General features: G+C 40.2%; 1 protein-coding gene across 4 annotated transcripts in view; it reads left to right on the top strand.

Annotated features, from left to right (window-relative positions):
- Positions 1-16,782, top strand: part of HECW1 (HECT, C2 and WW domain containing E3 ubiquitin protein ligase 1) — a 250,514-nt gene that overhangs the window by 182,795 nt on the left and 50,937 nt on the right. For 3 of the 4 annotated variants that reach the window (XM_030237185.2, XM_030237191.2, XM_030237194.2), the window contains exons 9-12: positions 161-1,534; positions 4,928-5,029; positions 10,278-10,428; positions 14,693-14,823. In XM_030237185.2, coding sequence (XP_030093045.1) covers positions 161-1,534; positions 4,928-5,029; positions 10,278-10,428; positions 14,693-14,823 — 1,758 coding nt within the window. The remainder of the gene's footprint in view (positions 1-160; positions 1,535-4,927; positions 5,030-10,277; positions 10,429-14,692; positions 14,824-16,782) is intronic. The other variant, XM_050971192.1, reaches the window with a different exon arrangement.

Here is a 16,782-nt window from a genome sequence, read left to right on the forward strand (position 1 = left end):
TTCTTGATAGTTGTTTGGTTGCCTACTCATTTCACACTGTATTTTATGCTTTTAATTTTCTCAGATTGCTGTGGATGCTTGTGCCCCCACAGCCAATCCTCTGGTTCAGTCAACACTTCTTGTTAAAAGAGTAAGTAATTCCTTTTCCTGTCTCATACAGATGATGAAGAGGTCTCCATTAGTGCAGATCCTGAGCCAGCTGACCTCCCGGAAAGCCCTTTGAACAACCCCACAGAGGAAAGCCTCGGTGAGCCTCCATGCATCAACACAGTGACCTCAGAAAGTGCAGCTCCACAACAGCTAAATGGATACAGTGTGAACAGTGTCGATAGCCCAGGGGCTGTCAAACCTCCTGGGGAAGTCAACCAGAACAGCTTAAATGAAGAGCTAGCAGGAGATGGGGAGGTTGATGCGGTGCCAGTTCCTGAGCCCTTGGAATCCATCCCAGGAGAAGTGCTGCCTTCTTTGAGTGCTACAGACCTCATGGAGCAGTCGGATCTGACGGCTTGCATGTCTCCTCCCGAGCCTGAAGTTAGGGAAAATAACAAAGTCAATTCTGGTATTCAGGGAGATGGTGGAGTCTTGACCAGCGTAGAAACGGTAGATATTGATGAGGTGAGTGCAGATGTGCATGCTGGCAAAGACCTAGAGAAGAGTCAGGATGAAGAGGAAGAAGGGGCTTCAGCCCAGGAGGAGGAAGACAACAAGCTACAACTGAGGACCACAGCAAAGAGGAAAAACAGGCCGTGCTCCCTGCCTGTGTCTGAACTTGAGACGGTCATAGCTTCAGCTTGCGGTGAGCCAGAGACCCCTCGCACACACTACATACGGATACACAACCTGCTCCACAGCCTGCCCTCAGCACAGATGAGCAGCGATGGGGAAGAAGAGCAAGATGGTGGTAATGGCAGGGAGAATGATGAGGAGTCTACTGTCAAGGAGATGATGGATAAGGAGGTGGTCAGTGAGAGTGAGACCATGGCAGCAGAGCCTCCTCTGGAAAACGAGGCTGAAGAGAACTTCAGCCAGAGCACGGTGCCTCCTGGGACCTTGGATGAGCAACTCTCTGACTTGAATGATGGGCTGTTGGATGGGGAACCCCCCAGGACAGGAAGTGAGAGCGAGTCAAGCTCCAGGCCCAATGGTGACAACGAATGTGAGGCGTGTGACACCTCCTGCTACAGCCCCTCCTGCTACAGCACCTCCTGCTACAGCACCTCCTGCTACAGCACTTCGTGCTACAGCACCTCCTGCTACGACAGTAACAATCGCTTCTCCAGCCATACGCGCTTCTCCTCCGTCGACAGCGCAAAGATTTCCGAGAGCACGGTCTTTTCCTCTCAGGATGATGATGAGGAGGAGAACAGTGCTTTTGAGTCAGTGCCAGATTCAGTTCAGAGCCCTGAGCTGGACAGGGAACAAGTGGATGGCTCCTCCCAGTGGCCAGATGAACTAGTAGCTCATGGTGGGAATCCACAGAGAGCCACAGAGGGTCTAGACACCCCAGTAGCAGGTCCAAGCAGCAGAAGAGAAGGTTAGATCCTGAAAACTGATGCTCTGGGCGACCCTGATTATCTAGATGTCACAGAAGGCATCAGATAATTGAGGTTTCAGCTCACGGTTTATTTCTTACAAACTCAGGGGCTGTGAGCTGGGCCAGATAAAAGGGAGGGTTGGATAATTGAGCCTGTCCTTAAAAATCCCAAGAAAAACAACTAAATCAGGTAGGGATCTGTATATGCGAATTACTGTAGATATACATGCATCATTATAAAATCAAGATCAGTTACTTTAGTTATGTGGCAGATCAGCATTATCACATCCACCAACTCATTCCTTTTTTCCTGGGATTTTTCCATATCACATGTCTGCTGTGCTGCCATGTCTCTGATAGTCAGTGAGAGGACCAGCTTGTGCTTGTCAAAGGGCAGATATACTGATTTGCACCACATAAAGTTTTGGGCCAGTTTCTGTAAATGTTTGTTAGCCATACATAATCATAAGCTCTTACAAACACAGTTTTCGAGCCCCATTTGTTCCAATTCTCCAAGTGTCAAAAGAATGTACCTTAGATATCACAGATCATAGGACGACTCAACAGAGATTTATAGTTTTTCTTAGATACTTTGCAAATTTGACTATATTAAATAAAATTCTCATACTCATATCCCTATCCTTCCCTTGAGATAGAATATACTTTAAATTTATTTTTGTCTTTGTAATTTAGATACTATTTTTTCCAATTCGTTCACAGTTATATTAAGTCTCCCCCTTTGGTAACTCCTTTCATGCTCTCTGCAGTTATATGAAGAAGGGGAGTTGATCACTCCTCTCTTTTTCAGCTAGTGTATAATATTTCTCTAGCTGAAGAAATAAAGGACTCAGCTGCAGCTCAGGAGCATGTAGCAAGGTCAAGAGGTAGTCTTTGCACTCCCTAATTCTGAGTCATTTGTCTCTCTCTAAATGACGCCAAATTAAAATGGCAGCAAAAGGATAACCTATTTGGGTATCACTGAGGAACTCCAATTAAAGCATTCATCTCTGTTTTCCTTCTCCATTCTCAATTTATTTACTCACAACTTTCTTTGCCACAGACCCTACCCCTGCAGATAAAATTAACACCAGCCTGTGTCAATACTTTGTAGACAACTGGGACTAGGGACAGACTTACTGATTCTGTAAAGAAGAATCTAGTGCAAATCATTAAATTTTCAGAAGTACAAAGGCATAGAAACCCAGCTTCCTTCCTTGCAGGCAAGAGCCATTGCTTGTGAACAGCATTTACATGCAAGAATAGCTAAAGGGGTACGAGCTTTTGTATGTGTGAGATCATATGTGCAGGTTTGGTGGTTGTTTTAAACTGTGTGAGCTTTTGATAGGGGTTGTGGTGGGAGAGGGTGTCGTCTGCACATGGATTCAGTACAGCACCAAGACTTGAGCCTCCATAAAGAGGCACTGCAGGGTCCGTGGTGGCTTTGCCTTGTTTAGCTGTGCGTGTGTCTGAAGGGCACCCAGCTCTTAGCACTCTCTCGGTGGCACCAGGTGTGCCTCAGTCAATGTGCATGTTGCTCCATGACTTGGCAGCAGTTACAAATCCATTAGATGTGGTCACCTCCACCCACTCCAGGTTACTGACACTACCATGCTTCCGCTGGCTTGGCGTAACTATCTTGACTAGGGGAGAGTCAATTGTGGTGAGGTAAGTAAAGAAACATAGATGGGTGATCTTGTAATCGGTGCTACACCTGTAGTAGCAGCACAGTTTTTAAGGCTGTGAGAGATGGACTTTTAGCACTGAGTCATAAACTTATGTAACTCTGCTGTCTGTTCAAAACATGCAGCAGATACATCTGTGAGGTACGCCTATGCACAAGTGGTTTAATGAAGGCATTTAGCAGGCCATACGGTATCATCAGAGCACCTAGAAGGAGGAGTATTTTTATCTAAGTGATTTTTCTCATTTCTAAGAGGTGTGAGTTTTTTTACAGTTTTATACAAAATTGGCTTCTGCATTCTAGTTGTTGGTTTTTTAAGAAGAAAAAGGTATTTAATTTTTTTTTGGTAAATTTGTTTTTACATTCGATTGGTATATGTTTAGGGATATTTACAAAATGTTCATTTTTTGGCTGTTAAGATTCTAACATTGAAGAGAGCTAAACTAGCTGGTACACAGTGAATTTGGCTTAATATTCCCAGAATCACCAGAACCATTCAGCTTAATGTATCTTTTTCCATAAGCTGCATCTTTCTGATGCAATTAAGTATTATGTTTATGCAATTTGGAGTGTATCTGTATTAACAAGCCAAGCTGGAAGTTACAGTCAAAAACTGTTACCACACAATATGCAAATATGTCCATTAGTAAGATAAATAGTCCTGGTTTCTAAGATTTTAGAGACAAGGCAAGAAGGAATCTTTATTCTGGAACCTGTGAAGTTTTAGCATGTTAAGTCTAAGATATGGAATGCTTTTTCATCCCTACTAGAATGTCTTATTTCTTAAAGGATTCTATAAGCATTGACTTGATCTTAAGTTACTTGTTCCTCTCAAAAGAATGTGAGTTTGGACATTTTCTTAGGTTTCCTTTATTTCATATTTAAATATGGCAGGGCAATTGGAACAAGACGATCTTTAAGGTCCATTCCAATCCAAGCAATTCTATGGACATATATACAATGTTAGTGTTTAAAAACTTACTCTGCACTGTATCCTGTGTGACTCTTTTTCTTCTTCTTCTCCTTCTTCTTCTTTCCCTCTTCTCTGTCTCAGGTCTTCCTTCCTTATCTCAGATCCTGACTATATCTCACTATCTTTTATCCTTCTCTTCTACCACCTGTCTCCTACCTGTTTCTGGTCCTTCTCTCATTCTCTCTCCTTCATCCCAAGATGGACTCTTTAAATTTTGAAAAATACCCATGGAAGGGGATCATCTTCTGCTTTGAAGGGACTGCAAAATCCTGCCATTACAGTCTACATACGCAGCCATTGATCTTTTTGAAAAGGAGAGAAAGATCCAAGGCAGCTTTTAGCCTTTTATTCCACCGATGGAATGAGTTAAAAGTTGGAACCAGGATTTTGCATGTTCCTGCCAGTTGCTGCAGAAGCTTGAGCTTAGTTGTACATGAACAGTATTTCTCAGAGATCAAGCCTGATTCTTCTATCGCTTACACTTGTGTGTCTGTGAATCCAGAATCTGGCCCATAATAGTTCAGCATTGACTCAAGAGACTTGACTGCATTATTTTAATACTTCTTTGCCTTATGAGTTGCTATTAAAATAGTGCCTTGAAAATAGGAATACCCAGAGATGCTAGTACACCAGGTTAACCTATTTTTAAAATAATCACTTGTTTTACAGTAACACATTTTTTGAACCACATTGTAAAAACAGTAAATGACTGTCAATGTCTTGAATATCTTGTCCATAGGTGATTGTCCTTTACTCCATAATTCTCAGCCAGTCAGCCAGCTTCCTTCTCTGAGGCCTGACCATCATCACTACCCAACTATCGATGAGCCTCTTCCGCCAAGTAAGCTTTAGTTTTTTTATTTTATTGCATTTTTCAGCTTTTCCTGTTAACTCAAACAGTGTAGAGGTCAGTATGTCTTTCTGAAGAACCCTGTGTGTTCTGTATATACATTCTCCAGAACCCAAGCAATATGCCCTTTTGTTTCCTTTATTTGATCCTGATTTCAAGTGTTGTCATGTTGTTTTGGACAAGCTCCATAACCTCCTTCTCTGCCTTCGTCCATCTTCTTCCCTGAAATTAAAATATTATTCCCTTTTTCCAGTCTGTGTGTTCAGACTTGAATGATTGGGATCTGTCAGTTGTTCTGGAAGCCTGGCTATAAGGCTTTCTGGATGGTGTGTCAGCAAAGTGCTCTGATTTTTCTGTAACGTTTGTCTCCAGGTTTTCTGTAACCAACTTCAAAGATGGTTTGGGGTGGCAGTCCCTGTGGTCTGTCACATCTGCATGCTGGTCCAGCAGCAGCCCTTTTACAGTGACTTTGCTCCTGGGACAGACAGGTCTAAATCGGAACCAAACCAGCAGAAGTTGGGAAAAGGCAGCTCATGTATTGTGGTTTGGATTTGATAATCCGTGAACTTTATGTTCATTGTGCACTGTAGCGGAGTCCACACTTGCATTGAATACAAGTGAGAGGGTTTTGAATAGTCTGATAGATTAGCAGCCTGATAATACGGGATTTTTAACTCCAAAGCAACTGCTGGAATTGTTTTTACTTGGCTCTGTAGCCTTTCCTTTATGGATTCCCAGAGGATTACCCTGCTTCTTGCACTGGCGTTCGGTGCCCAGCAGAGCGCACTCTGTGCCCTGCAACGTGCGGCCGATCACCTTTCAACTGAGCGCAGGATTTCCCAGCCTGAAATGTGCAGTGCCTCACAAAAACAACCAGGCGCACAAACAAAGCGCTCTATTTTCTTCAAAGCCCAAGACAGGAACACACTTATTTGGCCTATGGTGCCCTTGACAAATAATTCATCATTTGCCAACCATGCTGTCAGTATTCCCTGAGCTGAAAATAGCCCCGATGCTGGCGTCAGCCGCACAGTAGCATGAATGATTCAAATGCCTTTAGCCCAATAAAGTCTTTTTAGAGTCCCACTGTGGCTTGCCAGTGAATGATGAAATGGGAACGGTTACCTCTGTAACAGGGAAATATTTCTCTTCCTCCCACTCTTACCACAACACTTTGTGGATCAGGCACATTCCCTAATAGATGACTTAATGATAGCACACCAACTCCAGCTCAGGTAAACAGAATATACTGTAAATCTATTCCATGTTCTTCCAGCACCAATTGAATACATTTTTCCTCTTTCTTGTAAGTTATTCTCAAAAGGCATTTCTACCATTGGTTTTCTCAAGTGTTTTCACAACAGGGTACAAGGACATGAAATGCAATATGTGATGATAAAGTACAGAAGTGATATCCATGTGCAGGATTTTGTTTCAGCATTAGCATATAACACCATTTTTACAGTAAAGGCTGACGCTTTGGGCTTAAATATATTGATATTAATAGGAATAGATGTACTAAGTTAACTTTGAGTGGGGAAAAAGTGGAATTGAATAGTCTCACTTTGGAAACTGATTTCCAAAAACTCTCCTTGGAGAGTTTTACTGTAATTTCAAAATGAAAATCTAGAAATCTTTCTTCTCCTTAAATTCAGTATCACTATCTCAGTGCCTTTAGTAACTCCTAATCCTAGATAAATAGGTCTTCAATCATGTGAAAGGAAAAAACTTTATATTTTAAACCCAAGTTATATGATCAAAGCTGGCTTACTTCTCATGTGCAGTGTTGGCTTCCATCTATAAGTAGAGGTGAAGATAATCTGCCAGTGCAGTGAGTTCAGTGTTGACTGATTTTATTTAGGTCATGGAGAATCTTCTGACCAGTCTTCTTGCTCTTTTGAATAGTTTTCTGAATAGCTTGATTTCATCATAACCCCACAACAGCTGGTCTCAAAGAGGAAATTTATTTTCAGACAGTTTTATTTGGGAAAATGAAGAGAACAGATTCATTATTTATGTAGGAGTTTCATAATGACCGGTCTGAAGGCTCAGTCTGATACGAGATTAACAGAAGATTTGAGGTGTTTGCACGGCCTCATGACGGCATTACCAGTCACCCCTTATTATGCCTGTGTTTGGAAACCCTACTGAACTGAAGCCAAGCAAAATACATGTGCCCAGTTCAGAGCTGCACTTTGCCAAAGGTGTGGCTGAGCTTGGAGAAGAAAAGACAGTGTATTTTCTTTACCCTCAAGGTCCTGCCAGAAAAAGTTGCATCTTCTGATATAATCAGAGCAGTTTCAGAGGCTGCTAGGAAATATGACTTGGCTGATGGAGGGAGATCACTGGAGAACAGAACCAGTACTCTCACATCCCTAGCCCATGCTTTAGCATGCTCTTACTGTGAAGATTAGATAGAGGTTAGTCACAGTCTTACTTTACCTGGAAAACTTAACAAAAGACCCTGAGGAAATCTGGCTGCTTCCTACATCACCTTTGCCCCTGAAGCAGCATGAAGGGACTTGAGCACAGCTTGGAAGCAGAATTCTGCCTGTCTGTTCACCTGTCAGTCTGTTTGTCTCACTGTGCAGGTATCCATCCATCTGTCCATAAATCTGGTATCGTATTCAGGGAGCTTCGGTGACTAGTGTGACTTACAGGCTGTCTTATGGGAAGGTAGGAAGTGCGCCTGCTACCTGCCTACAACAAAAGTTGTACCCATCACCTTCTGACAGCCTTCCCAGGTAGCCAAAAGAAGAGTTACTCATCTGACTAGAAATGCTATTGCGAGGAGCATGAGACACACAGTTTATAATATTTTAGCATGCCAGTGTCAGCCCATGGTTTCAGGTGGACATACCCGTGAAGCAGCGAATAAAGCAACCCTCACTGACAGTTGTAGTTCATGTGTGTACATACTGTTGCTGTATGTCTGACACATCCAACAAGAGATAGCCTTCCTGAAGTCATAATCCACTCTGACCTGATGTTTTCCCTGTGATCTCCAAGTTCTGGACAAGCTTCCTTACTCCTGAGTTTCCAAATATCATGCTTAGAAGCTTAGGAACTTTAGGTTGTATTTAATTAGTGCAAAATAGCCTGTAGATCTCCGGCTGCACAGGGATCCATTATAAAACCTTGGTTGGCTGTGTAACTATGTAATCTTAGTTGGCTGTGTAATAATATTTATTCTTGCTAAGTGTCCATCAGCAGGCTTTAGACCAATATGACCAATTGGTGTCTTCTGTAAGCTGTCTAGAGTGTGGTTCTACGGCACTGCCTACAAGCTTCTAATTCTCTGTCGACTTATGTCATTCTTAACTTGTTACGAGGTACAGCAGTAGTGTAGAGTGAGGGCTAGGATTCATTCTTTGCCAGAAAACAACAAGCAAAATTAAGATCTTCATGATGTTGAGCTGGATCATCTTTGATCTGTTCAAGGTTATTTCCTTGAGGATACCGCAGATAATGCATGACTCCAGAAGGGCCATTTCCCACCCACAGTGGTACACCTGCCACCAGTGCCAGCATGCTCAGCAAGTCTCTGGCCTTCGACCTGCCTTATGTGTCAGTCTGATTTACCTCAATGTGCATATGCTGTACTTGATGTGCTTTTTTCATTGTCTTATGTTCTAGACATGGTTTTCACAAAGCTGTGATCTTGTTCTTGAAACAGCTACCACATCCTTGGGAAACTTTACCTGGAGGAGGAAGAGAGAGTCCTCTCCTTAAATAATGTAGTGATTTTCACAGTGAGAGATGCTGCATGTGTGCCCATGGTGTGACTATAGGGTTTGTGTCTTTAAGGACTCTGATAGCTTTGAAAGAAGCAGTGCATGTGTTTATGGCTCTTCTTGTCCTGGAGTCTTACAGAAAATTTCTCCAAGGACTCCCAGCACCCATCTTTTAAGGTCTGTGGGATTCAGCTGTCAGGGGCAGCTAGCAATGGTCTTCAGATAGCCTACACTTGTCTGGGATCAAATATGGGAAGTAGGTTTAGTTGGGGCCAGCAATCAAAGGATGGGAACCAATCATGAAGGATAGGTTTCCAAATATAGTAGGAAAAGGTGCAATTTCCATCCTGCTCTTCGAGAATAGGAAATGAAATACATAAAGTATGAAATTCAGATGATCCTGAATTTGATCATAGAAAACCATAGGAGGAGTGAACTCGTCAGGGAAGATGGTATCATATTAAGAATATGGGAATATGAGGAAGTATTTGCCCTCAAAGGTAATCACCATATGTGGATTTGTGTGCGAATGCAAGTGAGGTTTGCATCTAAACTCGTGTAGAAAGTATGTGCATGTATTTACATAGATGTGTCATCAGCTGATGGGTCATGTGGAAATATGAAACTAGCAAGCCTAATTTATTCCACTTCTCTATGCATTCCAACCAGTTTGATATGTGGCTTTGCTAGCTAAGTCACTTCTGAATTTCTTCTGTTACAAACTCTATTTTTTTATCAACATCACCATTTTCCACAAGCCATCATATACCAAATAATTTTCAGTTTTCAGTCATGGGAGAACAATAACAGTAGCAGGACACAATAATGATAGAAGGCTCAATATTATTCTGCAAACTTTCAATCTAGTTTGCATTCATGAGAGCAATTCTCTGTTTAGAGAGATTTCTAAGGTACATCCAAAGATCAGTCTGTGATCAGTTTTCAGTGAAGCCTTTAACTGCTGTATGCTGTCCTTTAAAGCCACTTAGCAAAAGGAAGAGAAATGAAGCATGTTTGTTCTGAAACATAACAAAAAAGAAAAAATGGGATTTGCCATATTAGTTCAGATGTAATCTTCTTGTAAGGGTCAGTTCTTTGTGGCTACTCTGACCTGCAGTGAATCCAGCCAAGCAGTATCACTAATTGAAAAATTACTTCATCCTTTTAAAAATGTAGCCCCTATGTGTCGCTAGTTTTTCATATGCTGTGGTAGTGAACTCCATGGCTTACCTGTGTGCTGTGTACGAAATGTTTCTGTATATGCATATTCTGCATATATGTATATATAGACAAGCAAATAATAGATACACACACTTGAATGTGTACTTTGAATATATACACATGGTATGTATTGCATGTAGGCTATATATCTGTATATATAGTATCTCCTGTGTGTGTATACCCTGTCTGTGTATGTGTGTGTGTCTGTATATACCTCCCACACGCAGGTTTTCTGGAAGACATCCCACTGACAGCATCACCCCTTCCTTTTGTTCCAACCCTAGATTGGGAAGCTCGGATAGACAGCCATGGGAGAGTGTTCTACGTGGACCATGTCAACCGCACCACCACATGGCAGCGGCCCACAGCCGCGGCAACGCCAGATGGGATCCACAGGTCTGGCTCCATCCAGCAAATGGAGCAGCTGAACCGCCGGTGAGCGTTGGCACTAGAAGGGGAGGGGGTGTTCCTCCAAAGCATGGAGTCACTTTTGCTGCTTCACTGTAGCAGTGCTATTGATGGGTCAGCACCTAGTGCTGTTCTGCAAAGCTTTTTGGGACCTGACTGGAATTGCTGCCGTCTCCATGTGGCGTTTCTACCCAGCTAATTAGGCCTGCTGAAAGGTCTGTCTCCTTTTCCCGGGCAGAGCCCTGCTCTCATAGGACCGTGCACATTTCTAGAGGTAGACAGGTCTGCTTAGTGTTGCATTGGGCCCTGTAAATCTGTCAGTTCATTCTGAGCTGGCTGAGATACCTCTTAACGTCATTTCTATTTTAGCTTTGTTTGACTAGTCCACACATAGGTTTGTTTATCATTTTCTTCTCATGCTTGCTTTTTAGACTGAATTTAAAAGGAAAGAAAAAAATAAACAGTTGGTGAAAATCTTCCATTTTTGCTTAAAAAGAGGGTTTGGGGTTTTTTTTAATTCCCTGCTTACTATAATGACGCCATTTCTAGAAAAGGATAAGCAAGACTGAAATTATATTTTAATTATAGCATGTAAAATGCCACAAAAGTTTTTTGGCCTTTTCTTCTGTGCTAAGCGAAAGATCTGCAGCTGAGAGAAAAATGGAAAGTTTAAAAGTGCTTTTTTCAGAGTATTTTAAATAATTTGTGGGCTGCTGTGCCCTGAATGAAGCAGTCTGAGAGAACTGGGCCAACTTAAACTGACACCATCAAAACGCTCTTGAAGAATAATCCTTTTTTACCAAAATGCATTATTTTGAGTAGTATTTCATAGCATCTTTTATGTCTTGCAGAAATGAGAGAACCTGCTCGGTATTTGTTCTCATTATAGGTTTGCTCATAAAGCCTCGAGCTGCCATGTTAATATAAAAAAAAAAAAAAAAAACCAAAAAAACCCTTAAGAAAGTGAATGTTTAATGTAGATTCTTTTAAGGGATTTTCATTACTTCTCTACCATTTAGCATTGGTCTTAAAGAGGGATTTTAGTCATGTCAGAGTTCAGACTATTTGGTTACCACTTAAGAAAGTTATCTGCCACAGAATCCAGAAATCTGTTGTGAAGTTCCTTTTTTTTTTTAATGAGATTAAACTCATGGAAGTGCGGAACAACCATGAAAGGAATAAATGCTTATAAGAGTGATTTGCTATTCTGTTAGTTAAAGCAGGTTAGTCATTAAACCAGCTATCACAGCAGAAACTGAAACGTAGGCATTGTCTTTGTGACCTCCTTCCCTCATATTATTCAGTGCTTTCATGTAGGCTGTCTGTCTGTCTTGGGTATTATTTGATTATCACTGGTTTGGGTTGGGAATTGAAACTTAATGAGATTGATATTCTTTGGATCTCTCAGTTTTTAGTATTCATATATCCAGTTACAAAGGGAGAAGTATGGAGTTTCAGCAGTGGCAAATCTCTACCTATGCAAGTTCCATTGGAGACTTTGCAGTTTATTAAACATGAAATGTCATGGCTTCTTGGGACTAAGGAAAAAAGCTGGTGATTCTCTCCTCTCTGCCAAGGAGCTCTATTGATTTGAGAAGTTGAATACAAAGATCTCCTATTGTTACCTGTGAACTTTTCCTATGATACTAAATAAAAGGGATTCATACTGAATATCCTGAGTATTTGCCCAGTGGCAAGTAATTTTTGTAGTTTTAACCTGGCTGTTATAATTTTTAAAGTTATTCTAGTCCTAAATCTAATTTCAGGTATTTCATGTCTCCACATTTCAGGAATGTCAGGATAGCTACTTTTCATAATTATTATCAACACTCTGGAGGATTGGACTTTGTTTTAAGCCCTCATTTCAGAATTCTGTTTTGTTGTGTTTCAAACTCTAATGATTTGAAATGTTTTTCAGCAAACACACCTGAGAACCATTTTAGGTGAGGCAACAGCAAAAATAGACCTTGCTGATAGAATTAGCAGCAGCCTGAACTTTTGCTCTAACCTCAAACAAAATTTGGACTCAACATCACTCCACAGTTTGAAAAAGCTCAGTGACTTTTCTTTTAAACAAATTTACTTTTTTTTTTTTTGGCTTCCTGGTTTAATTTTTGTAAGGGAATGGAAAGACCAAAATATTACAAGGAAGCTTGGTATTTCCAGCCCAGCCAAAACCACAAAGCTTTGGAAATTCAGCTTGAAAAAAACCCCATAGCTGTGATTAAACCTAGTCCTGCTTTCCTTCTGTACTCCAAGCTTCCCTTTAGCTGTATGAGCCACTTGAGAATACAGGGAATGCAAAACTGGAATCCAGGTGTTGGGCAAACACCAAAGAAACATCCATGCTTCTAATTTTAAAGGCTCTTGCTCATTTTCTGGAGCACTACCTGACTTGCTTACTTTTTGGTCAAGCAGATAACAGCCCTTGTTGTTCAAGCTCTCTTGAAAGGATACTTTGCAGCATATGTATGTCTAGACCTGTCTTTGCATTAGTTTGAAAGATAATAATCAACATAAGAAACTACAACCATCATGGTTAGGCAGCCACAGCATGGTATTTCTTAAGCTCCATTTCTTTGACAAATCACTTTGAAAGGAGACTGAAATTTCCAGAGGCATTTATTCCCATAACTTCTGCACTTCCAATGTTTTCTCCAATTACTTTGGCATTTTTGCCTATTTATTTAAGATGATTTTATAGTATTGAAATGCAAAAGAAATGCATAGCCTTTTGTTGGCATACAGCTGCTGTTGCTCTTTGAGGTTTGCCAGTGGGGATTTTCTACCATCTAATTAAATTGAAGGTACAGGGGTTTTCTATATGTGTGCTTATATCCCTTGATTATGTGAACTTGGGGGATTTTGTGCTTGGTTTTTCCTTTCCTTTCTATTGCATGTGGGTGTTGTAAAACTCCCGCAGTAGTGGAATGGAAAGTTCATTCAGTTGCCTGCAGTGAAGTGAATAAAGCTGCAAAATTAAGGTCTAAAACAGAGGGTTTAAAACTGCAGTAAATTCATGCTGTTGCAAAACCTGCTATCAGAATTTTCTTGTAAAGATGGACGTCTTGTGAAACTATCAAAATATGCACTAAATGTAGCTTTAAATTACTTTGAACACTGGAGGGGGACACATAGCATTGTGAAAGTTTAGTATAAATCTATTAAAACTTTAATTGTTTTTTCTTAATTTTCTCCAGCCCTTTCGCTCTAGATTGGCTTGCAGTGAGCTACTGGAGATTGTCTTTTGAGATATCAAAAAGCCAACCCCTAACTCTTGTCTTTAATGATCCTATGTCACTCTGAGGAACTTACTCATGGCTAACTTCTAATTTGGAAAAAAGTGTGCCTTAACAAATAGATAGAAAGTAAGTAAAAATCTGTAAGTCAGCGCTTGAGCTGAGGAAAGCAAAGAGTGTAAGTCAGAAAAATTCAAGACAAAAAATGCTGGATCAGATTAAAAACAGGCAGCAAAGCCATCCTGTTTCAAATACACACGAAAATGCTGTGAAGAAAGAAGGCTTAAAAATAGCGGGATGGAATAAAAGCTAATTAAAATAATTAAGAGAGTCTGTTTTCTTGCTTTGCTTTTCTTTCTCTTTCTAGTTCTTTCTTTCTCCTTATGCTTTCTTTTTCTTTCCTTCTCTCTTTCTGTATAAAATGCATTTATAATACACATAAGACGTGTTCATAATTTGCCAGTAGAACCAAAGAAAACATGTTCACCAATTTATCTGTCACGATGAGTGAACAAATTAAGGAGAATTTGATTTCTGTAATGTGAATTCAAAACACTCCAGGCTATTTGTTCTTCATCAAGTAAAGATGATTTATTTTCAGGGTTCAGGATGCACATCCAATAGTTTAATAAGAGAGACTGAAGGTTGCCCAGCACATCACAGGGTTGGTCCTTACTTCATTGGTTATGCTTCCACAAGGCTAAATGAGAGGAGGAACCATGATCCACCTCTAGTTTTGGGTTTCAGGTGTCCAGATATTTTAAAGAGAAGCTTCGAAGTAGCCTAAATATGTGTTTAAAGTTTGAGTATTGTTGACTTGGCACCCTCTGTAGGTATTTGTTAGTCACTGAAAAATGCCAAGTTAGCAGAGTACAGGTTGGCCCAAGTGTGAGCAGCTGCAAGAGAAGAGTCAGCAGTGCTCTTGCTCTGTTGTACCCAGGAGATAAAAATATTGGAATCATTCAGAAACAGTGCTGATTGTTAAAGCAGAAAACAACAGCAAGCAGCTCTGTTAACTAAGTCTTGTTGTTTGTTTTTTTGAATGTATCTAGGTACCAAAACATCCAGAGAACCATTGCAACAGAGAGGACTGAAGACGATGCTGTGGTAAACAACAGGGTGGAGAGAGTTCCCACTGGAGGAGGAAGTGACTCTGAGGCAGAGCCTTCCCAGCCTAGCCCAGGTATGGGGCATCTTCAAAGTTTCTGAGTGGCATGTTCAGTGCCATTCAGTTCTGGGGAAATCTGCATTTTCAGGGAAGACTGGAATTTTATTATATCAGGTTGAAAATTTAAGTTAATTAAAAAAAAAAAAAAGACCTGAAGATACAGTTTTTAGATATGAAGCTACCAGCACAATGCTGGATACAACAGTTTCAGTTCTTTAACAGCTACTAAGACAGACAAAGCATTTTTGCCTTAGTAAAGGGCCCTTTGAAACTAAAAGAAGCATTTTGCAACTACTAGGTGAATACTATTCACTAGTAGTTACAAAAATAGTGCTGTCTTATTTTTGTGGCCATGTGATTTTTAGTTTGGGGCATTTACAGTTTTTTTTCTCTAGGCTTGACTTCTGCACTGCCACATTTGCCCATGTGATTGCACCTGCAGTGGCCCTGGCATCATGTATTTAAAACTTGTGGTTTTTAGAAGTGTGCTTTTGTGATAGCTTTGAGCTGACCTAAGTGTGGGCTGTCACCAAAGAAGGCACAGCTGTCTTTTTGCTCACCACTAATTTATGTGGCAGGACCCCATACCAGAGTGGAGAACTGAACTGCCTTAAAAATAGCCTGGCTTCTTGTCCTTGTCATTTACAGCCAGATTGGACCTTTCATCTGGTTTGTTAGATAAGGAGACGAGAGTGAGGGTCACTACAAAGCAGAAGAGGAAAATGTGTACCCAAGGCAGGATGGGATGGCAGGGGTCTCTTCTACTCTTTTGATGGTAATCACGCTCCTACCAAAATTTTTTTCTCATAACATTTGGGAAACCAGAGTCTTAAGTGTTTGTTTCAAGTAGGAAGTATCAGCAATCAGTCTAGTGCCCACTACGCAACTTGAGACTGTGCAAAAATAACTCCCTGCTTTGTTAACACCAGCAAAATTATTGACCAGTTGTCTTCCTTTGGATCACTCTTACCTCCACCAAACTTTGTGTTCTGTATTGTCTGCCGTGAGTAAATCCAACTTCTTGCTATCCTTTTGCCATCCCTCCATAAATAGGATTGGTCATGGGAAGGAACCAGCACAGTGTCTACTTGAATTTTCTTAGTTTTCCATGTTGAATAGGAAAAAATACATAGAGAAATAATAAAATTTTTTAACAAGTTTAGAAAACTATTCAATTTTGCTTGTTTTGATCCATTAGGTTTTTTTAGCTTGAAAATCAATTTTGGCCAAGGATGTTTAACATTTGATGCTCAATTTCCCTGCCATCTTTTGTATTGCAATTAAAGAGGGACTTCTGCCTACAGTGGATCTTATAAGGAGATCCCAGTTCTCTAAGTTAGGGAAGTGAAAATGAGGTACACATTGAATTATTAGTATTTATAAGTAATATAGCCATTACTTGTTACATGTATAATCATTTAGTATCATAGACAATAAAAAGTAATTTAATAGAAGTTGCCACCACTAAGTATCTTGTTTGGTTTATTATTTAACATGCACTCTTTTGTTTTAAACCCAAAGAGCTAATCAGTGTGATAAATGTTACCATAAGTTATTAGGAAATGGTTTTTGCTATAGATAATTGCTTTGCTTTTGGAAAAAAACATCAAGATTGTATAAAATTCCAAGAATTAGAAGGTCAATGATGGTGTAAACACATTAGGGAAAGAAAAAGCTGCAGAATTATACATTCATTATTTGTCTTTTCATTTAAATGAAAAATGTCAGAGGGAATACAATTAAGGCACATTGATCCAGGTTCTAAGTCAGTATAAATCAATCTAACTCCAGAAACTGATCCAGTCTGCAATATTAAATGTATAAAATAATATGATGTGTGCAGCAACAAGAAAAAAGAAGTTATAACTGATAAGAAAAAAAAAATTGAAATTTAATTTATTCTGTTGATGACATCTGCATCCAGTTTTCTTGGACTGCAAATAAAATGTGGTTTTATTTGAAAATACCAGAACA

This window comes from Serinus canaria, chromosome 2 (genome assembly GCF_022539315.1).
Source record: "Serinus canaria isolate serCan28SL12 chromosome 2, serCan2020, whole genome shotgun sequence".
Classification (NCBI taxonomy): domain Eukaryota; kingdom Metazoa; phylum Chordata; class Aves; order Passeriformes; family Fringillidae; genus Serinus; species Serinus canaria.